The 23,663-nt window shown below is 43.6% G+C and overlaps 1 protein-coding gene across 1 annotated transcript in view; it reads left to right on the top strand.

The window, feature by feature from the left end:
- LOC120999212 (titin homolog) overlaps positions 1–23,663 on the top strand; it is a 946,165-nt gene that overhangs the window by 357,533 nt on the left and 564,969 nt on the right. The window contains exons 25-31 of the mRNA XM_040430085.1: positions 1,838–1,876; positions 3,060–3,092; positions 3,188–3,283; positions 3,516–3,611; positions 6,474–6,524; positions 22,673–22,717; positions 22,976–23,023. Of these exons, the coding sequence (XP_040286019.1) occupies positions 1,838–1,876; positions 3,060–3,092; positions 3,188–3,283; positions 3,516–3,611; positions 6,474–6,524; positions 22,673–22,717; positions 22,976–23,023 (408 nt within the window). The remainder of the gene's footprint in view (positions 1–1,837; positions 1,877–3,059; positions 3,093–3,187; positions 3,284–3,515; positions 3,612–6,473; positions 6,525–22,672; positions 22,718–22,975; positions 23,024–23,663) is intronic.

Below are 23,663 nucleotides of genomic sequence, written 5' to 3'. Positions count from 1 at the left end.
CTATATTGTGCTTTTTCCACGCAACGCAGGCCCCATAGAAGTGAATGGGGCTGCGTGAAAATCGCAAGTATCCGCAAGCAAGTGCGGATGCGGTGCGATTTTCACGCACGGTTGCTAGGAGACGATCAAAATGGAGACCCGATCATTATTATTTTCCCTTATAACATGGTTATAAGGGAAAATAATAGCATTCTTAATACAGAATGCATAGTGCAATAGGGCTGGAGGGGTTAAAAAAACGAATAATAATTTAACTCACCTTAATCCACTTGTTCGCGCAGTCCGGCTTCTCTTCAGTCTTCATCTTTGCTGTGCACAGAAAAAGGACCTGTGATGACGTCACTACGCTCATCACATGGTCCGTCACATGATCCATCACCATGGTAAAAGATCATGTGATGAGCGCAGTGACGTCATCAAAGGTCCTATTCCTCAAAGAAGAAGACTGAAGAGAACCATGTTATAAGGGAAAATAATACAATCTACACAACACCTAACCAAAATGCATTACAATGTTTTGCACTCGCGCGGAAAAATCGCGCATGTTTCTGCAACGCACCCACATCTTTTTCTGCAACGCCCGTGTGAAACCAGCCTTATTCTTGGACTTTGATTTAGCAAAATAACAAATTCTCAATTAGAATAATTTATTTGTGTATTTATATTTCTTGGAAGTACATATTTGTTATGGTGCCCTCTGGTGTTTTATTCCTTCTTAGTTCCTTCTTAGAAATACTCTACCCCCTAATGCAGGGATCAGCAACCTTCGGCACTCCAGCTGTGGTGAAACTACGACTCCCAGCATGCACACTTGCTTAGCTATTTTCAGGACTCCCATAAAAGTGAATGGAGCATGCTGGGAGTTGTAGTTTCAACACATCTGGAGTGCCGAAGGTTGCTGACTGCTGCCCTAATGTGTCCAGTGGCAAGATCACACATGCTCAGTAACTCAGCTCCACACTGCAGGTGGAGTGATTTCTTCTTTTGTGTAGCTCAGTCAGTAGGGATCAGTGTTTTTTCAAATGCTTTTTCTCAGTAGTAAAAACACATAAGGTGGACATTCTGAAAATGAATCAAAAGAACTGCAGGGGACATCATGGCAAGTATGTAATAGGAATATATAGACACAGTGTCATACTTTTGCCAGAGTTTGAAATTGCCCTGTTTTGCCAGAACAGATCAATTTAACATTTAATCCAGGGATAACCCCTTTTAATACTTTTAAATAGGATACAACTCCTTTAAATAAGTTGCGATAGTAAAAAAAAAGTTTTTTTTCAGCCCCTTCAAAGGCTTTTTTATATGTAAATCATGTGTGTAGCCCATTTTTCACTTATCCATTACATACAAAACTAACCTAAACCTTGACCTTTTGCATCCACAAAATGGACATGTACATGAGTAGGAACCTACAGTTGCTATAGTTTGTAATTACTTTTTTAACAAGCAATATTAGCTAGCAATGCTAGCTCTCTACTGTATATCATCCAGGATAATCAGACTGTCTCTAGTTCAGTAGTCAGTCCTAGAAACCATGAAATTGGAACTGCTTTGATTTTTTTAATGTAGCATCTTATTCTAATGATGTCTGCAGGCTCTCTGTGCATATATGAAAGTCATGCCCATAGGTCGTAAACACATCAATTCCAATATTCATTAGCATTTTTATACACACATACTTTATACAATTTACTGTCCTGAGCATTCTGAGATGAATATTTCTTTTAAAGTATCTTTATAGAATAGATGGTAAAGATATAATTAATATAATGTTATAGCCACTATTTAAAGATACATTTTCTGTATTACAGTAATATTTATAATTTATTTGTTTTAGAAAAAGAAGAGGAAAAAATTGTTACACCATTGCAAACAGGTAAATTCATATTGAATGCATATTTTTTATTTTTTATGATTGGTAATATTAGAAAATTGGACTGATAGTAAATAAATAAATATATTGTGAGATCTCTCCCTTTTTCAATTTCCATATGCCCGAATCCCAATATTTATATGTTAAGTCCTCAATCCAATCCCCCAACCCTAGTTCTGAAGATGTATTTGGATGGACATTATATTCAGTGCTACCAAACCTATTATATCCAGCGATATTTTCTCTCATAATACACATTCTTTTTCTGCATCTTCTGAAGTCAGCCCAGACCGCCATAATGACTACTTTCAGCAATGTCCCATCTCTGCAGAGTTTGCAAAACAAATATTAGGATCCTTGCCTTTCCATCATCATTCCCTTCCTGATGCCCCAACAGTGTTATTCCACTTCCACCCCCCATATTATGCCCACTCTGCACCCCAATGCCCCCGAATAAAATATTGCATAAATAATAGTGCCACATACATAGTTCCTTCCATAGTAATAGTGTTCCCAAAAGTCCCATCAATAGTAAAAATTCTGTCCCAGAGTGCCCCATTAATAATAATGCTCCCTTCATCTTGCTGCAGGCAGTCAAGACAATGTCATTGCACCACTTGAAAACTGGTGCAGGTGGTTGTGATGATGTCATCGCTTTGCGGCAACCTGCTCCATTCTACTGCCTCATAGGCTTTATGCTTAGTTGCCTATGAAAATGAACAACAGGGACAGAAGCCATTGACTTTAGTGCTCTGCTTCCTTATTCAATAATTTCAATCCTGAGGATGGCAATGCAGTTGAATGTTCACGGGCAAAACATCTCCGACACCAACCCTTTCAACTGTAACATACTATGTCCTTTAAATGGGTTGGCCACTTTCTGGCTTCTTGTGACCAATGTGTATGTAAGATGACTATATGGCAGCACTTACTATAGCTTTTGTTGATATTCTCTGCAATTTGCTATATTTCGTAAGCCATATATCCTTGTTAGGCAGATCTTCTGTGAAGCTATGTACAGAATGGGTTTCATGACTCAAGTTTTGCCCAGACAACCCCAGACAATCCTAATTCGATATAAAATCAACATAAACATTTTTATTAATATTATTGTAACAGAACATTTAACAGCTAAAAACAACAATGTTATTTTTCTGCCAATTTTATCTTTTTCTTTTAAAAGCAGAAAAAGAAGAGAAAGTTTGGGAAAAAGTTCTAGGTAGAATTTAATGACCTACGTTTTACACTTAATCTTTCATACATGCACATGTAACATATGGAAAATTACTCATATAAACTCTTGCTTTTCCTCAGAGCATGAAAAAGAAAAGAAAGAAGAGAAAGTAACTGTGCCCATTGTAGAACCTAAAATGGAAATTGAACCTGAAAAACCACTTCCACCTGTTGCAGGTAATACTTTAATTTTCATTAATGTTAAATTTATGTACTTGTAAATGCAAAAACAACAAAATTTTATTTTTTCTATCAATTATATCTATTAATTTTAGAAGCAGAAAAAGAGGAGAAAGTTTTGGAAAAAGTTCTAGGTAGAATTTAATGTCCTACGTTCTCCACTTAATCTTTCATACATGCACATGTAACATATGGAAAATTACTCATATAAACTCTTGCTTTTCCTCAGAGCATGAAGAGCAAAAGAAAGAAGAGAAAGTAACTGTGCCTGTTGTAGAACCTAAAATGGAAATTGAACCTGAAAAACCACTTCTACCTGTTGCAGGTAATACTTTAATTTCATTAATGTTAAATTTATGTACTGGTAAATGCATGTGAGATGTTAATAATCCTTGTTAGGCTATGTTCACATTTGTGTCAGAGACTGCTAGGGGCAGCATGCACATTATTGTGTCTGGCAAAAGTGTGGGTTTTCTAAAGTAAAACCAACAGATCATATAACAGTCAATGGAGTCTGCCTGCCGAGCTCTATTCGTTAGCATCGTTTGATGGCTCCACACTTTTTTTGGGATAGTTGTGTTCCTGTAATAGAGCAAAATGGAACTTAAAGTGCTTGTGTGAACCCGCCTTAAATCTGTAAGACAATTGAAATTATGTGATGTTTGACAGTTAATTTTGAGTCAGCTATGGAGCATTACATGATCCAATGATTCTTTATCAGTTTTTGTCTCAAGTATCAATGCATAACAGAGTTATCTTTCAGAAATGCCAAACGGTTATGTAATAGGATTGGCATATCATGACACTGCTGTCCCATATACACTATTAGGTATATGGATGCTACAGAAGAGGGTCTCCAGATTGGTATTCCAGCCTATTAACCTGCATGTCTCACTCTGGGGTACTCTGTGGAACTATGTACTATACTGTAAGAGATGAGCAAATTGATTCTAAACTAATCACATTCGTCTCAAATTTCCTAACATTACAGATTCCATCAGAATCTGGATCTTTTGCGATTTACTAATATAGTAACATAGTTTATAAGGCTGAAAAAAGACATTTGTCCATCCAGTTCAGCCTGTTATCCTGAAAGTTGATCCAGATGAAGGCAAGAAACTCCTGTGAGGTAGAAGCCAATTTTCCCCACTTAAGGGGGGATTTGATTTGAATAAATCTCTCAAAATGGTGGCCACTATTTTACAGGTTAGAGAATAGAGAAGAAAGTCTCTACAAGCAAAAAGGAATGATTTAATACACCAATAGAAGTAAAGGAAGTCCCACATTATCCATAATTATTACATAGCATTTATTAATGAATATTTGAAACATCTGACAACAATACATAAAAATTGAGTGGAGATTAGAGAACAAGTGGTTGAATAACATTATCAGGATTGGTTGTGAACTGACTGCAGTAAAAAAAAAAAGTACATAGTGCAAAATATACTTAAACATATAGCCTCATGTAACAGCTAATAAATAACAAAAAAGGAATAGTGCATATATAACAAATATTCAGACAATGCCTCACTCTGGAGTAGTCCCTGAATCCATGTATTACATGTAAAGGTGGGTGAATCAGCTCTAAACTAATCAAATTTGTCTTGAATGAGTCTCTTGAATTTCGATTGTGATGATCTCTCAAAACCGCAGCCATTGTTTTACAGGTCAAAAGACATAGAGGGATAATTTGTGGACCATGTCTTACTTTAAAAATAAACCTGACAGTACAGGCTGTTCATTACCATGGGCAATCATGCATTTACCCGTAGCCTTATATGTCACTGTCACTTTTACTAATGCTGTTTTGGCATTAAAGTGCTTGAAAGGGTTTGGGTATAGTTCTGGTAGACCCTAGAGTGTCTTATGGCATATTTCTAGGATATGCTACCAATGTCAGATAGGTCCCAACTTCGGCACCCACACTCATTTCTAGAACAGGGCCTGCAAAGTTAATCAGGGCAAACTGCACAAGCGCTGGATCAGCTATTTCCGGCAGTCCCATAGAGGTGAGTGGAGGGATGGCCATGTATGTATGGTTCACTCTTCATTCACTTCTATGGGACTTCTGAAAATAGCCAAGCATGCTCACTTGACTATTTTCCAAACTCCCAGAGAACCCTGTTCTAGAGATAGGTGGGATCCACACCTTTCTGATATTGGTGGCATATCCTAGCAATATTCCACCAATGTCTTCAATCACACAACCCCTTTAAGGGCAATCTGGGAGAACAGTACTGACATTTTCAAGAAAAATATGGTCAAAGGTAATTTTAGCTAAAGTAACAGCTTATTTATTTTCAGGAGTATGCATAATGGTGATTTTCCAAGCCAGATATTTATGCTGATTGAGTAAATTTGTGGAAATAGCAATCCATTTAACAATAAATAAGTAGAAATGTACCATTACAAAACAATAGAAGTAAAAAGTCTTCAATGTTTGAAATAAACATAAAATATAACTTACTTGTGTGTGATAATTGCTAGAATCTTAATACAATTCAGTTGTATCTAGCTCTTAGCTTACATGTATGAGTGAGGAAAAATTGCTACTCACTTGTTTCTGAGAAGCAGAGTTGTAACCTACTCCATCATGTGCCCACAACTAGGCGTCTCAGAAACACAGGCCTGCCAGCCTACAAACTGCTTTTATTGTTTTGCAAATAAAGGACTGAAAGTGCAAGCACTTCATAAAAAGTGAGTAGCAATGTTTCCTCACTCATACATGTAAGCTAAGAGCTAGATACAATAAAATTGTATTGAGATTATGGACACAGAGTCGGAGTGAGACTCGAAGTCAGTTGTTATCCACTAGTGGGAGTAATTTGATATTTTACAGTGATAATTGCTAGATACATTTTATTCAGTTTGGTTTCTTTATCTACCTAATTTAAAGAAAATCAGCTTTGATACAACATAATCCATCTCGCACTGATTTGCTTCTAAAGAAGAAATATTTCAAATAATGGGAGAACATAAGGACATACTGTGAAGCTGACAATCCCAGCATATGGTTACTAATCTATCTAATATATTTCTGTTACGATCAAGTTTTTAACATTTTCCTCATATTAAATATTAATGGCGAGATTATCTTGTGCAATTCCCATTAATGTATACCGTACAGCATTTTTCAACATAATAAATGTTTTATACTATGTTAACTATGTATAACTTCTTTCAGAGCCAGAAAAGCAGCAAGAAGAAAAAACTATTATTGTCCCACAACCAGAAGGTAAAAGTAAAAAAAAAAAGTTTAAAAAGTATAACACATAATAAAATAATTTAAAAAATCATATAAATATAAAAGTAATTTTTATAATTAATAAATATTAATGGGAACCTGTCACCATGAAAATGCAATGTAAGCTGTAGGCAGCACGTCATAGAACAGGAGGAGCTGAGCAGATTGATATATAGTTTTTTGGGAATCAATTCAGTCAAACTTGTGTTTTCTTAATTTAAATTCCTGCTCCTTCTGGGCTTTGAAGTCAAGGAGGTGGTCCTATCAGTGATTGACAGTTATCTCTGTATACACAGTCATAGAGAGAAGGCTGTCAATCACTGATAGGACTGCCTCCTTGACTTCAAAGCCCAGAAGGAGCAGGAATTAAAATTAAGAAAATTCAAGTTATGCCTCATTAACACGTCAGTGTTTTAGTCAGTAATTGTGAGCCAAAACCAGGTGCAGCTCTAAACACAGAGCAGGTGCAGATCTTTCTCTTATACCTTATGTCTGTGGAGGCTCCAATCTACATGAAATGACTTTTTTATACACTGAACAAAAATATAAACACAACCCTTTTCTGGTTTTTCTCCCATTTTGCATGAGCTGAACTCAAGGATCTAAAACATTTTCTACATACACAAAAGACCCATTACTCTCAAATATTGTTCACAAATCTGTCTAAATCTGAATTAGTGAGCACTTCTCCTTTGCCGAGATAATCCATCCCACCTCACAGGTGTGGCATATCAAGGTGCTGATTAGACATCATGACTATTGAACAGGTGTGCCTTAGACTGCCCACAATAAAAGCCTACACTGAAATGTGCAGTTTGACCACACAGCACAATGACACAGATGTCGCAACGTTTGAGGGAGCGTGCAATTGGCATGCTGACTGCAGGAATGTGTACCAGAGCTGTTGCCCGAAATATTCATTTCTCTACCATAAGCCATCTCCAAAGGAGTTTCAGAGAATTTGGCAGTACATCCAACCGGCCTCACAACCGCAGAACACGTGTAACAACACCAGCCAAGGGCCTCCACATCCAGCATGTTCACCTCCATAATTGTCTGAGACCAGCCACCCGAACAGCTGCAGCAACAATCGGTTTGCATAACCAAAGAATTTCTGCACAAACTGTCAGAAACCGTCTCAGGGAAGCTCATCTGCATGCTCGTCGTCCTCATTGGGGTCTAAACCTGACTGCAGTTCGTTGTTGTAACCGACTTGAGGGGGAAATGCTCACATTCAATGGCATCTGGCACGTTGTAGAGGCGTTCTGTTCATGCATGAGTCCCGTTTTTCACTGTTTAGGGCAGATGGCAGACAGTGTGTGTGGCGTCGTGTGGGTTAGCGGTTTGCTGACGTCAACGTTGTGGATCGAGTGTGTGGGGTGGGGTTATGGTATTGGCAGGCGTATGTTATGGACAACGAACACAGGTGCATTTTATTGATGGTATTTTGAATGCGCAGAGATACCGTGACAAGATCCTGAGGCCCATTGTTGTGCCATTCATCCACGACCATCACCTCATGTTGCAGCATGATAATGCACGGCCCCATATTGCAAGGATCTGTACAGAATTCCTGGAAGCTGAAAACATCTGTCACTACCAGAGCTTTGAGACGTTCTCACAGCTCTGTTTCTCCACCCCTGTGATGATGTCACTACCAGAGCTTGGAGGAGTTCTCACTGCTCTGTTTCTCCGCCTCTGGGATGAGGTCATTACTTTCTGTTTCCTTCCTTCCAGCTGTTCCTCCTATGTTTGATTTCTCTGCCTTTAAATCTCCCCTCCTCCTTTTGTAGAGTGTGGATTATATTTCTCATTTGAGTTGTAGCTCTTGCTTGAGTATCTTCACTTGTATGCTATCTTTTCACTGGACCTTTGTTCTGCTGCAGCAAGTACTCCGGATATTGCCACCTGTCTTTGGATCCGTCTTCTCTGCTGCCGCAGCACCTTCAGCTAAGTGTGCAGACATTGTAGTGTATCTGTTTGTTTTCTGACCGGATCCGAGGCGACCACGGTTCCCTCCATATACTGAGCAGGGCACCGGTGGCCGTGCCCCTTCCACTATTGTAGGGGTTACAGTGGTCATCAGTCTTAGGTACGCGGGCATGCCTCGTTCCACCATTAGGATCCGGGTATGTGATTAGCAGCATAGGGAAAGCTTTGAGGGTCTGACAGGGGTCACCCTTTATCCTCCCTAGTTTGGGTCCGGTCAGTGGCTCTATTTTCTGTGTCTGCTCTAGTTGCTCACTTACAGCCGTGACATTATAATCCACCAAAACCGTCTCTTTTGACATGGATCCGCTTTCTGGCCTGGTTGACCGCATGCAGGGTCTTTCTTTGGAGGTAGCGGATCTCCGTCAATCTATGACTCAGCTTCAAGCATTGGGCTCTGCTCCGGCCCATGGAGTCTGTTGCGAGCCAAAGGTCTCACTTCCGGAAACGTTCTCCGGGGGCAGTGAGAATTTTGTTCGCTTCAGAGAGGCATGCAAACTCCATTTTTGCTTGTGTCCCCATTCCTCTGGTAATGAAGAGCAGAGGGTGAGGATTGCCATCTCCCTGCTCAGGGGTAATGCTCAGACTTGGGCATTTTCGCTGCCATCAGGGGATCCCTCCCTTCGATCCGTGGAAAGATTTTTTGTGGCCCTGGGGCAGATATATGATGACCCGGATCGCGTTGCGCTGGCCGAATCTAACTTACGTTTTTTATGCCAGAACAAACTGTCTGCGGAGTTTTATTGTTCTGAATTTTGGAGATGGGCAGCTGATTCAGGTTGGAATGATGCTGCACTCCGGAGTCAGTTCTGTCATGGTCTCTCAGAGAGATTGAAAGATGCGTTTGCTTTCCATGAGAGACCAACGTCCTTAGAGTCTGCCATGTCATTGGCGGTACGCCTTGACAGGCGTCTAAGAGAAAGAAACGAGACCTCTCTGTCCAGCCATTGTCAGTCTAGGGGCAGTGGTGCGGACTCATTCAGTGTGCAAGGGCCTCATCCTGTCTCGGTCCCCTCTGAGGAGGAGCCCATGCAGCTAGGTCGACTTGCCCCTGATAAAAGAGGATTTAGTCCTCAGAGTATGGTGTGTTTTTGTTGTGGGGGCATAGGTCATTTGGCAAATGTTTGTCCCTCTAGGAGATTCTTGAACTGTACTAAGAGCGATAATAAGAGAAAAACCTCAAAAGGTAAATCATCAAACTCTGCTTCATCTGCTACTTTGGGCAAAGTTGATGTAGGAATTGATGCTTTTCCTCTGACCTGCAGTTCCCGTTTTCTCCTGTCTGCCAGGGTGGCGCTAGAGAGCAAAGTCATTTCTTGTGAGATTTTTGTCGATAGTGGAGCGGCCGTCAATCTTATTGACACTCAATTTGTAGCCATGCATGGTTTTCAGGTTTGTACATTAGAAAAGGATATACCTGTTTTTGCTATTGACTCTGCTCCACTCTCACAGAGATCTCTGAAGGGCATTGTTCACAATATCCGGTTGGCTGTGGGTGACACTCATGTGGAGGATATATCTTGTTTTGTCCTTAACGGATTGCCTTCTCCTCTAGTTTTGGGGTTACCCTGGCTCACTAGACATAACCCCACTATTGATTGGCAAGGAAGGCAAATAAATGAGTGGAGTGACTTTTGTAGAGAGAATTGTCTCACAGCGACTTTTGCAGAGGTGTCTACTAAAACTGTGCCATCATTTCTCTCTGATTTCTCGGACGTGTTTTCCGAGAGCGCTGTTCAGGAGCTACCTCCTCACCGGGAGTTTGACTGTCCCATTAACCTCATTCCCGGCGCCAAGCTGCCAAAAGCACGCCTCTACAATCTCTCACAACCGGAAAGAATCGCAATGCGAACCTATATCTCCGAGAGTCTCGATAAGGGGCATATTCGTCCCTCAAAATCACCTGTTGCCGCTGGTTTTTTTTTTTTGTTAAAAAAAAAGATGGCTCTCTGAGACCTTGCCTAGATTTTAGGGAGCTGAACCGTATCACGATTCGCGATCCCTATCCCCTTCCTCTGATCCCGGACCTCTTCAACCAAATTGTTGGGGCCAAGGTTTTTTCCAAATTGGATTTGAGAGGCGCGTACAACCTGGTCAGGGTCAGAGAGGGGGATGAATGGAAAACGGCCTTTAATACCCCTAACGGGCATTTCGAGAATCTCGTTATGCCTTTCGGCCTGATGAATGCTCCGGCCGTCTTTCAGCATTTTGTTAACAGTATTTTCTACCATTTAATGGGGAAATTTGTATTGGTGTATCTTGATGATATTTTGATTTTTTCCCCTGATGTTCAGACCCATCAGGATCATCTTTTTCAGGTTCTGCAGATTCTGCGGGAAAATAAATTGTACGCCAAGCTGGAGAAATGTGTTTTTATGGTATCAGAGATTCAATTTCTGGGTTTTCTCCTCTCTGCTTCTGGTTTTCGCATGGATCCGGAGAAGGTCCGTGCTGTACTTGAGTGGGAGCTTCCCAAGAATCAGAAGGCATTGATGCGCTTTCTGGGTTTTGCGAACTATTACAGAAAGTTCATTTTGAATTATTCCTCTGTTGTCAAACCCCTCACTGACATGACAAAAAAGGGGGCGGATTTTTCCTCTTGGTCGGAGGAGGCGCTTGCAGCTTTTTCTAAGATTAAAGAGAGTTTTGCGTCTGCTCCCGTCTTGATGCATCCCGATGTTTCCTTACCTTTTATTGTTGAGGTGGATGCTTCCGAGGTGGGTGTGGGTGCGGTTTTGTCCCAGGGCCCTTCTCCTGCCAAATGGCGACCCTGTGCCTTTTTCTCTAAAAAACTCTCCCCGGCAGAGAAAAACTATGATGTGGGAGATAGGGAGTTGTTGGCCATCAAGTTGGCTTTCGAGAAATGGCGCCATTGGTTGGAGGGGGCCAGGCACCCTATCACCGTTTTTACCGACCATAAGAATCTGGCATACTTGGAGTCGGCCAGGCGTATGAATCCGAGACAGGCCAGATGGTCTCTGTTCTTCTCCAGATTCAATTTTGTCGTTACATTCCGCCCTGGGATCAAAAATGTGAAGGCTGATGCTCTCTCTCGCTGTTTTCCGGGAGGAGGAAACTCCGAGGACCCGGGTCCCATTTTGGCGGAGGGGGTAGTTGTTTCTGCTCTATATTCTGATTTGGAGGCCGAGGTCCAGGCTGCCCAGACTGAGGCACCTGCCCGTTGTCCTTCTGGGAAGTTGTTTGTTCCTCCTGAGCTACGTCACAAACTCTTCAAGGAGCATCATGATACTATTCTTGCTGGTCACCCCGGGAGTAGAGCCACGGTAGATCTCATTGCTCAGAGATTTTGGTGGCCGGCTCTTCGTAAGTCGGTGGAGGGTTTTGTGGCTGCTTGTGAGACGTGCGCTCGCGCTAAGGTCCCTCGTTCACGGCCTTCAGGTTCCCTTCTCCCGTTACCCATACCTTCCCGTCCTTGGACACACCTGTCCATGGACTTTATCACGGATCTTCCTCGTTCCTCAGGGAAGTCGGTGATCCTGGTGGTGGTGGACCGTTTTAGCAAGATGGCTCATTTCGTACCTTTCCCTGGTTTACCCAATGCTAAAACGTTGGCGCAAGCTTTTGTCGACCATATTGTTAAGTTGCATGGCATTCCCTCTGATATTGTTTCCGATAGAGGCACGCAGTTTGTGTCCAGATTCTGGAAGGCTTTCTGTTCTCGCCTGGGGGTTCGGCTGTCCTTCTCTTCTGCTTTTCACCCGCAGTCGAATGGTCAGACTGAGCGCCTCAATCAGAATCTGGAGACATATTTGCGCTGTTTTGTGGCAGAGAATCAGGAGGATTGGTGTTCATTTCTCCCTCTTGCTGAGTTTGCTCTGAACAACCGTCGTCAGGAATCTTCTGATAAGTCACCATTCTTTGGTGCATATGGGTTCCATCCGCAGTTTGGGACATTCTCGGGAGGGGCTCCTTCTGGTTTACCTGAGAAGGAGAGATTTTCCTCGTCTTTGTCTACCATTTGGCAAAAGATTCAGAGTAATCTTAGAAAGATGAGTGAGAAGTATAAGCGTGTGGCTGATAAGAGACGTGTGCCTGGTCCGGACCTGAATGTGGGTGATCTGGTGTGGTTGTCTACAAGAAATATTAAACTGAAGGTTCCCTCCTGGAAATTGGGTCCCAAGTTTATTGGGCCTTATAAAATCTTGTCAGTCATCCATCCTGTTGCCTTCCGTCTTGATCTTCCACGGGTTTGGAAGATACATAATGTATTTCACAGATCTCTCTTAAAACCATATGTCCAGCCCACGGTACCCTCCTCTTTGCCTCCTCCTCCAAATTTGGTTGATGGCAATCTGGAGTTTGAGGTTTCCAGAATTGTGGACTCTCGCATTGTCCGCGGTTCTCTTCAGTACCTCGTTCATTGGAGGGGTTATGGTCCTGAGGAGAGGATGTGGGTTCCGGTGTCGGACATTAAAGCCACTCGCCTCATCAGGGCATTTCATAGGGCTCATCCTGAGAAGGTGGGTCCTGGGTGTCCGGAGTCCACCCGTAGAGGAAGGGGTACTGTCACTACCAGAGCTTTGAGACGTTCTCACAGCTCTGTTTCTCCACCCCTGTGATGATGTCACTACCAGAGGTTGGAAGAGTTCTCACTGCTCTGTTTCTCCGCCCCTGGGATGAGGTCATTACTTTCTGTTTCCTTCCTTCCAGCTGTTCCTCCTATGTTTGATTTCTCTGCCTTTAAATCTCCCCTCCTCCTTTTGTAGAGTGTGGATTATATTTCTCATTTGAGTTGTAGCTCTTGCTTGAGTATCTTCACTTGTATGCTATCTTTTCACTGGACCTTTGTTCTGCTGCAGCAAGTACTCCGGATATTGCCACCTGTCTTTGGATCCGTCTTCTCTGCTGCCGCAGAACCTTCAGCTAAGTGTGCAGACATTGTAGTGTATCTGTTTGTTTTCTGACCGGATCCGAGGCGACCACGGTTCCCTCCATATACTGAGCAGGGCACCGGTGGCCGTGCCCCTTCCACTATTGTAGGGGTTACAGTGGTCATCAGTCTTAGGTACGCGGGCATGCCTCGTTCCACCATTAGGATCCGGGTATGTGATTAGCAGCATAGGGAAAGCTTTGAGGGTCTGACAGGGGTCACCCTTTATCCTCCCTAGTTTGGGTCCGGTCAGTGGCTCTATTTTCTGTGTCTGCTCTAGTTGCTCACTTACAGCCGTGACATTATAATCCACCAAAACCGTCTCTTTTGACATGGATCCGCTTTCTGGCCTGGTTGACCGCATGCAGGGTCTTTCTTTGGAGGTAGCGGATCTCCGTCAATCTATGACTCAGCTTCAAGCATTGGGCTCTGCTCCCGCCCATGGAGTCTGTTGCGAGCCAAAGGTCTCACTTCCGGAAACGTTCTCCGGGGGCAGTGAGAATTTTGTTCGCTTCAGAGAGGCATGCAAACTCCATTTTTGCTTGTGTCCCCATTCCTCTGGTAATGAAGAGCAGAGGGTGAGGATTGCCATCTCCCTGCTCAGGGGTAATGCTCAGACTTGGGCATTTTCGCTGCCATCAGGGGATCCCTCCCTTCGATCCGTGGAAAGATTTTTTGTGGCCCTGGGGCAGATATATGATGACCCGGATCGTGTTGCGCTGGCCGAATCTAACTTACGTTTTTTATGCCAGAACAAACTGTCTGCGGAGTTTTATTGTTCTGAATTTTGGAGATGGGCAGCTGATTCAGGTTGGAATGATGCTGCACTCCGGAGTCAGTTCTGTCATGGTCTCTCAGAGAGATTGAAAGATGCGTTTGCTTTCCATGAGAGACCAACGTCCTTAGAGTCTGCCATGTCATTGGCGGTACGCCTTGACAGGCGTCTAAGAGAAAGAAACGAGACCTCTCTGTCCAGCCATTGTCAGTCTAGGGGCAGTGGTGCGGACTCATTCAGTGTGCAAGGGCCTCATCCTGTCTCGGTCCCCTCTGAGGAGGAGCCCATGCAGCTAGGTCGACTTGCCCCTGATAAAAGAGGATTTAGTCCTCAGAGTATGGTGTGTTTTTGTTGTGGGGGCATAGGTCATTTGGCAAATGTTTGTCCCTCTAGGAGATTCTTGAACTGTACTAAGAGCGATAATAAGAGAAAAACCTCAAAAGGTAAATCATCAAACTCTGCTTCATCTGCTACTTTGGGCAAAGTTGATGTAGGAATTGATGCTTTTCCTCTGACCTGCAGTTCCCGTTTTCTCCTGTCTGCCAGGGTGGCGCTAGAGAGCAAAGTCATTTCTTGTGAGATTTTTGTCGATAGTGGAGCGGCCGTCAATCTTATTGACACTCAATTTGTAGCCATGCATGGTTTTCAGGTTTGTACATTAGAAAAGGATATACCTGTTTTTGCTATTGACTCTGCTCCACTCTCACAGAGATCTCTGAAGGGCATTGTTCACAATATCCGGTTGGCTGTGGGTGACACTCATGTGGAGGATATATCTTGTTTTGTCCTTAACGGATTGCCTTCTCCTCTAGTTTTGGGGTTACCCTGGCTCACTAGACATAACCCCACTATTGATTGGCAAGGAAGGCAAATAAATGAGTGGAGTGACTTTTGTAGAGAGAATTGTCTCACAGCGACTTTTGCAGAGGTGTCTACTAAAACTGTGCCATCATTTCTCTCTGAATTCTCGGACGTGTTTTCCGAGAGCGCTGTTCAGGAGCTACCTCCTCACCGGGAGTTTGACTGTCCCATTAACCTCATTCCCGGCGCCAAGCTGCCAAAAGCACGCCTCTACAATCTCTCACAACCGGAAAGAATCGCAATGCGAACCTATATCTCCGAGAGTCTCGATAAGGGGCATATTCGTCCCTCAAAATCACCTGTTGCCGCTGGTTTTTTTTTTGTTAAAAAAAAAGATGGCTCTCTGAGACCTTGCCTAGATTTTAGGGAGCTGAACCGTATCACGATTCGCGATCCCTATCCCCTTCCTCTGATCCCGGACCTCTTCAACCAAATTGTTGGGGCCAAGGTTTTTTCCAAATTGGATTTGAGAGGCGCGTACAACCTGGTCAGGGTCAGAGAGGGGGATGAATGGAAAACGGCCTTTAATACCCCTAACGGGCATTTCGAGAATCTCGTTATGCCTTTCGGCCTGATGAATGCTCCGGCCGTCTTTCAGCATTTTGTTAACAGTATTTTCTACCATTTAATGGGGAAATTTGTATTGGTGTATCTTGATGATATTTTGATTTTTTCCCCTGATGTTCAGACCCATCAGGATCATCTTTTTCAGGTTCTGCAGATTCTGCGGGAAAATAAATTGTACGCCAAGCTGGAGAAATGTGTTTTTATGGTATCAGAGATTCAATTTCTGGGTTTTCTCCTCTCTGCTTCTGGTTTTCGCATGGATCCGGAGAAGGTTCGTGCTGTACTTGAGTGGGAGCTTCCCAAGAATCAGAAGGCATTGATGCGCTTTCTGGGTTTTGCGAACTATTACAGAAAGTTCATTTTGAATTATTCCTCTGTTGTCAAACCCCTCACTGACATGACAAAAAAGGGGGCGGATTTTTCCTCTTGGTCGGAGGAGGCGCTTGCAGCTTTTTCTAAGATTAAAGAGAGTTTTGCGTCTGCTCCCGTCTTGATGCATCCCGATGTTTCCTTACCTTTTATTGTTGAGGTGGATGCTTCCGAGGTGGGTGTGGGTGCGGTTTTGTCCCAGGGCCCTTCTCCTGCCGAATGGCGACCCTGTGCCTTTTTCTCTAAAAAACTCTCCCCGGCAGAGAAAAACTATGATGTGGGAGATAGGGAGTTGTTGGCCATCAAGTTGGCTTTCGAGAAATGGCGCCATTGGTTGGAGGGGGCCAGGCACCCTATCACCGTTTTTACCGACCATAAGAATCTGGCATACTTGGAGTCGGCCAGGCGTATGAATCCGAGACAGGCCAGATGGTCTCTGTTCTTCTCCAGATTCAATTTGTCGTTACATTCCGCCCTGGGATCAAAAATGTGAAGGCTGATGCTCTCTCTCGCTGTTTTCCGGGAGGAGGAAACTCCGAGGACCCGGGTCCCATTTTGGCGGAGGGGGTAGTTGTTTCTGCTCTATATTCTGATTTGGAGGCCGAGGTCCAGGCTGCCCAGACTGAGGCACCTGCCCGTTGTCCTTCTGGGAAGTTGTTTGTTCCTCCTGAGCTACGTCACAAACTCTTCAAGGAGCATCATGATACTATTCTTGCTGGTCACCCCGGGAGTAGAGCCACGGTAGATCTCATTGCTCAGAGATTTTGGTGGCCGGCTCTTCGTAAGTCGGTGGAGGGTTTTGTGGCTGCTTGTGAGACGTGCGCTCGCGCTAAGGTCCCTCGTTCACGGCCTTCAGGTTCCCTTCTCCCGTTACCCATACCTTCCCGTCCTTGGACACACCTGTCCATGGACTTTATCACGGATCTTCCTCGTTCCTCAGGGAAGTCGGTGATCCTGGTGGTGGTGGACCGTTTTAGCAAGATGGCTCATTTCGTACCTTTCCCTGGTTTACCCAATGCTAAAACGTTGGCGCAAGCTTTTGTCGACCATATTGTTAAGTTGCATGGCATTCCCTCTGATATTGTTTCCGATAGAGGCACGCAGTTTGTGTCCAGATTCTGGAAGGCTTTCTGTTCTCGCCTGGGGGTTCGGCTGTCCTTCTCTTCTGCTTTTCACCCGCAGTCGAATGGTCAGACTGAGCGCCTCAATCAGAATCTGGAGACATATTTGCGCTGTTTTGTGGCAGAGAATCAGGAGGATTGGTGTTCATTTCTCCCTCTTGCTGAGTTTGCTCTGAACAACCGTCGTCAGGAATCTTCTGATAAGTCACCATTCTTTGGTGCATATGGGTTCCATCCGCAGTTTGGGACATTCTCGGGAGGGGCTCCTTCTGGTTTACCTGAGGAGGAGAGATTTTCCTCGTCTTTGTCTACCATTTGGCAAAAGATTCAGAGTAATCTTAGAAAGATGAGTGAGAAGTATAAGCGTGTGGCTGATAAGAGACGTGTGCCTGGTCCGGACCTGAATGTGGGTGATCTGGTGTGGTTGTCTACAAGAAATATTAAACTGAAGGTTCCCTCCTGGAAATTGGGTCCCAAGTTTATTGGGCCTTATAAAATCTTGTCAGTCATCCATCCTGTTGCCTTCCGTCTTGATCTTCCACGGGTTTGGAAGATACATAATGTATTTCACAGATCTCTCTTAAAACCATATGTCCAGCCCACGGTACCCTCCTCTTTGCCTCCTCCTCCAAATTTGGTTGATGGCAATCTGGAGTTTGAGGTTTCCAGAATTGTGGACTCTCGCATTGTCCGCGGTTCTCTTCAGTACCTCGTTCATTGGAGGGGTTATGGTCCTGAGGAGAGGATGTGGGTTCCGGTGTCGGACATTAAAGCCACTCGCCTCATCAGGGCATTTCATAGGGCTCATCCTGAGAAGGTGGGTCCTGGGTGTCCGGAGTCCACCCGTAGAGGGGGGGGTACTGTCACTACCAGAGCTTTGAGACGTTCTCACAGCTCTGTTTCTCCACCCCTGTGATGATGTCACTACCAGAGGTTGGAGGAGTTCTCACTGCTCTGTTTCTCCGCCCCTGGGATGAGGTCATTACTTTCTGTTTCCTTCCTTCCAGCTGTTCCTCCTATGTTTGATTTCTCTGCCTTTCGGCCTGATGAATGCTCCGGCCGTCTTTCAGCATTTTGTTAACAGTATTTTCTACCATTTAATGGGGAAATTTGTATTGGTGTATCTTGATGATATTTTGATTTTTTCCCCTGATGTTCAGACCCATCAGGATCATCTTTTTCAGGTTCTGCAGATTCTGCGGGAAAATAAATTGTACGCCAAGCTGGAGAAATGTGTTTTTATGGTATCAGAGATTCAATTTCTGGGTTTTCTCCTCTCTGCTTCTGGTTTTCGCATGGATCCGGAGAAGGTCCGTGCTGTACTTGAGTGGGAGCTTCCCAAGAATCAGAAGGCATTGATGCGCTTTCTGGGTTTTGCGAACTATTACAGAAAGTTCATTTTGAATTATTCCTCTGTTGTCAAACCCCTCACTGACATGACAAAAAAGGGGGCGGATTTTTCCTCTTGGTCGGAGGAGGCGCTTGCAGCTTTTTCTAAGATTAAAGAGAGTTTTGCGTCTGCTCCCGTCTTGATGCATCCCGATGTTTCCTTACCTTTTATTGTTGAGGTGGATGCTTCCGAGGTGGGTGTGGGTGCGGTTTTGTCCCAGGGCCCTTCTCCTGCCGAATGGCGACCCTGTGCCTTTTTCTCTAAAAAACTCTCCCCGGCAGAGAAAAACTATGATGTGGGAGATAGGGAGTTGTTGGCCATCAAGTTGGCTTTCGAGAAATGGCGCCATTGGTTGGAGGGGGCCAGGCACCCTATCACCGTTTTTACCGACCATAAGAATCTGGCATACTTGGAGTCGGCCAGGCGTATGAATCCGAGACAGGCCAGATGGTCTCTGTTCTTCTCCAGATTCAATTTTGTCGTTACATTCCGCCCTGGGATCAAAAATGTGAAGGCTGATGCTCTCTCTCGCTGTTTTCCGGGAGGAGGAAACTCCGAGGACCCGGGTCCCATTTTGGCGGAGGGGGTAGTTGTTTCTGCTCTATATTCTGATTTGGAGGCCGAGGTCCAGGCTGCCCAGACTGAGGCACCTGCCCGTTGTCCTTCTGGGAAGTTGTTTGTTCCTCCTGAGCTACGTCACAAACTCTTCAAGGAGCATCATGATACTATTCTTGCTGGTCACCCCGGGAGTAGAGCCACGGTAGATCTCATTGCTCAGAGATTTTGGTGGCCGGCTCTTCGTAAGTCGGTGGAGGGTTTTGTGGCTGCTTGTGAGACGTGCGCTCGCGCTAAGGTCCCTCGTTCACGGCCTTCAGGTTCCCTTCTCCCGTTACCCATACCTTCCCGTCCTTGGACACACCTGTCCATGGACTTTATCACGGATCTTCCTCGTTCCTCAGGGAAGTCGGTGATCCTGGTGGTGGTGGACCGTTTTAGCAAGATGGCTCATTTCGTACCTTTCCCTGGTTTACCCAATGCTAAAACGTTGGCGCAAGCTTTTGTCGACCATATTGTTAAGTTGCATGGCATTCCCTCTGATATTGTTTCCGATAGAGGCACGCAGTTTGTGTCCAGATTCTGGAAGGCTTTCTGTTCTCGCCTGGGGGTTCGGCTGTCCTTCTCTTCTGCTTTTCACCCGCAGTCGAATGGTCAGACTGAGCGCCTCAATCAGAATCTGGAGACATATTTGCGCTGTTTTGTGGCAGAGAATCAGGAGGATTGGTGTTCATTTCTCCCTCTTGCTGAGTTTGCTCTGAACAACCGTCGTCAGGAATCTTCTGATAAGTCACCATTCTTTGGTGCATATGGGTTCCATCCGCAGTTTGGGACATTCTCGGGAGGGGCTCCTTCTGGTTTACCTGAGGAGGAGAGATTTTCCTCGTCTTTGTCTACCATTTGGCAAAAGATTCAGAGTAATCTTAGAAAGATGAGTGAGAAGTATAAGCGTGTGGCTGATAAGAGACGTGTGCCTGGTCCGGACCTGAATGTGGGTGATCTGGTGTGGTTGTCTACAAGAAATATTAAACTGAAGGTTCCCTCCTGGAAATTGGGTCCCAAGTTTATTGGGCCTTATAAAATCTTGTCAGTCATCCATCCTGTTGCCTTCCGTCTTGATCTTCCACGGGTTTGGAAGATACATAATGTATTTCACAGATCTCTCTTAAAACCATATGTCCAGCCCACGGTACCCTCCTCTTTGCCTCCTCCTCCAAATTTGGTTGATGGCAATCTGGAGTTTGAGGTTTCCAGAATTGTGGACTCTCGCATTGTCCGCGGTTCTCTTCAGTACCTCGTTCATTGGAGGGGTTATGGTCCTGAGGAGAGGATGTGGGTTCCGGTGTCGGACATTAAAGCCACTCGCCTCATCAGGGCATTTCATAGGGCTCATCCTGAGAAGGTGGGTCCTGGGTGTCCGGAGTCCACCCGTAGAGGGGGGGGTACTGTCACTACCAGAGCTTTGAGACGTTCTCACAGCTCTGTTTCTCCACCCCTGTGATGATGTCACTACCAGAGGTTGGAGGAGTTCTCACTGCTCTGTTTCTCCGCCCCTGGGATGAGGTCATTACTTTCTGTTTCCTTCCTTCCAGCTGTTCCTCCTATGTTTGATTTCTCTGCCTTTAAATCTCCCCTCCTCCTTTTGTAGAGTGTGGATTATATTTCTCATTTGAGTTGTAGCTCTTGCTTGAGTATCTTCACTTGTATGCTATCTTTTCACTGGACCTTTGTTCTGCTACAGCAAGTACTCCGGATATTGCCACCTGTCTTTGGATCCGTCTTCTCTGCTGCCGCAGCACCTTCAGCTAAGTGTGCAGACATTGTAGTGTATCTGTTTGTTTTCTGACCGGATCAGAGGCGACCACGGTTCCCTCCATATACTGAGCAGGGCACCGGTGGCCGTGCCCCTTCCACTATTGTAGGGGTTACAGTGGTCATCAGTCTTAGGTACGCGGGCATGCCTCGTTCCACCATTAGGATCCGGGTATGTGCTTAGCAGCATAGGGAAAGCTTTGAGGGTCTGACAGGGGTCACCCTTTATCCTCCCTAGTTTGGGTCCGGTCAGTGGCTCTATTTTCTGTGTATGCTCTAGTTGCTCACTTACAGCCGTGACAACATCCCAGTTCTTGCATGGCCAGCATACTCACCGGACATGTCACCCATTGAGCATGTTTGGGATGCTCTGGATCGGCGTATACGACAGCATGTTCCAGTTCCTGCCAATATTCTGCGACTTGGCACAGCTATTGAAGAGGAGTGGACCAACATTCCATAGGCCACAATCAACAACCTGATCAACTCTATGCGACAGAGATGTGTTACACTGCGTGAGGCAAATGGTGACCACACCAGATACTGACTGGTTTTCTGACCCCTCTCCCCAGTAAGGCAAAACTGTGCAGATTTCAGAGTAGCATTTTATTGTGAACACCCCAATTCCATATCCATGCTGTCTAATCAGCACCTTGATATGCCACACCTGTGAGGTTGGTTGGATTATCTCGGCAAAGGAGAAGTGGCCACTAACACAGATTTAGACAGATTTGTGAACAATATTTGAGAATAATGGGTCTTTTGTGTATGTGGAAAATGTTTTAGATCTTTTAGTTCAGCTCATGCAAAATGGGAGCAAAACCGAAAGTGTTGCGTTTATATTTTTGTTCAGTGTATTTGTTAATGTTTCCTTCCAATTTACAGCAGGTGTACCTTTAGGCATCCAGAGTGTTGAGATCAAAGCAGTTTCTACAGCAAGTGAATCTTCTTAATACCACAATTAACATTTTTAACAGAAAATAAACTTCAAGCTATACAGATGATTACATTTCTTACATTTTTATCCAGACCCATAGCTTTCAGCCCAGCCCTTTCATAAGGAAAGATCAGGCATAGCTTATCGTCTCATATGATTTTTATGAAAATCCCTCAACTGAGTTAATAATTTTCTAATATTTATTTATAGTGCTGTATGTGTTTAATCATAACTAGTGTTGATCTAATCGAAGTCCACCTAGTTTGAATTTCAGGGAAAATTTCATTCTCAGCAAAGTCAAATTTCCTAGTGCTTCATTGTAACAAATAAATTTTCCCCAAAATGGGTTAAAAAATTAAAAAAATCATACATACCTCATCCGTTTGAGCATGAAGAGCCAGCCGCCATCTTGATTGAAAATCCCGCTCAAAATGCTGTGCACGGTGCTGTATGACATTACCCTGGGCCACGCAAGATTTTGTGCTGGATCTTTAATTAAGCTGGCGTCAGCCAGCTCCTCGCAATCAAATGGATGAGGTAATTATGATTTTATTGATTTTCAAAAAAATTATACACTTTGATATTAATGTCAGATGCCACGATCAGCAATGAACACATCATCTGAAGGGTACAATGACAGGGAGAGGCGCATGAAATTTGTCAGTAATCAAAGCAGCCAAATTGAATTTTACAAAACTTTGCCCATCACTAGTAATAACCTTACTTATCTGTTTTAAATAATGGTGTAACCTCATACTTATTCCAACAACAGGCCAGCAATGGAAAAAAAAAATTATACCAATTTGTATCTTGCCTATTGAGCAGAAAATGGCCTGACTAACTGTATGAAATAATATAAATTTGTCTTTCAGTGGTTGTAAAAGAGCAGGAAAGAATTATCACACCAATACCAACAGGTATTTTATTGTCTATTTACCTCATCTCACCCTCATGCTGTTTCATTAAAAAACACTAGCTACATCCCCTTCCTCCCCCTATATCCTGTCTTGTATTAACTCTTGTACCCTAGTCAAATTTTATGAAGACTAATAAGTTTTATTAATTTAGTAGGAGTCAACCTTCAAATGGTTTCCATTTGCAGTTATTATGTTCCCAATATTTGTAAATATGTATAGACTCATATCAAGACATCAATTATAAAATTCTTATTTCAGAACCTGAAAAGGAAAAAGAACAGATATTGTGTCTGCCAGTAACAAAAGGTACTAAAGTTATTATGACATCTTTACTTAATTTTTTTTATTATTATTATTATTATTATTTTTGTTCTTGTTGTTATTACTAATTTCCCTGACAGTTTTACTTAAATTTGAAGAACTCAATCCAAGCAGGTTCTTTCAATAAGTCGTAGAGAGATGTTGGAGGATACCATTGGTGGCATCTGCAAGGCATAGAACATCAAACCTATCTAACACCACCTGCAGATTTGCATCACTTGAACTCTCTAAAAAAAACTTTATAAACAAAGAACCATTTAAACTCAAGAGGTATGGGATCATATAATCCACCCATCGGAGCTTCTGATATGTATTCCTTCTGCTATACCAGTTGGTTCAAATTGTAATGTGAGAGACTGTCTTGATCACTTTGCGATATGTGCCTTATTTATTAGGTATTGTCGCATCTCAAAACACATGTACTATTGAAATGTAAAAATTAAATGTAAAATTTGAATAAAAAGTGATCAAAAAGTCATATACACTCCAAAATTGTATCACTGAAAACTACATATTGCCAAGCAAAAGATGAGCCTTTACACAACTCCTGGTTATGGCAATGCAAACGGAAAAAAATATATTTTTTTCAGGATTAAAACTAGGGATGAGCGAATCGACTTCGGAT

The sequence above is a fragment of the Bufo bufo genome, chromosome 4 (genome assembly GCF_905171765.1).
Source record: "Bufo bufo chromosome 4, aBufBuf1.1, whole genome shotgun sequence".
Taxonomy (NCBI): Eukaryota; Metazoa; Chordata; class Amphibia; order Anura; family Bufonidae; genus Bufo; species Bufo bufo.
Note: the sequence above shows the minus strand (reverse complement) of the source record. Positions and strands in the feature narration are given on the sequence as shown.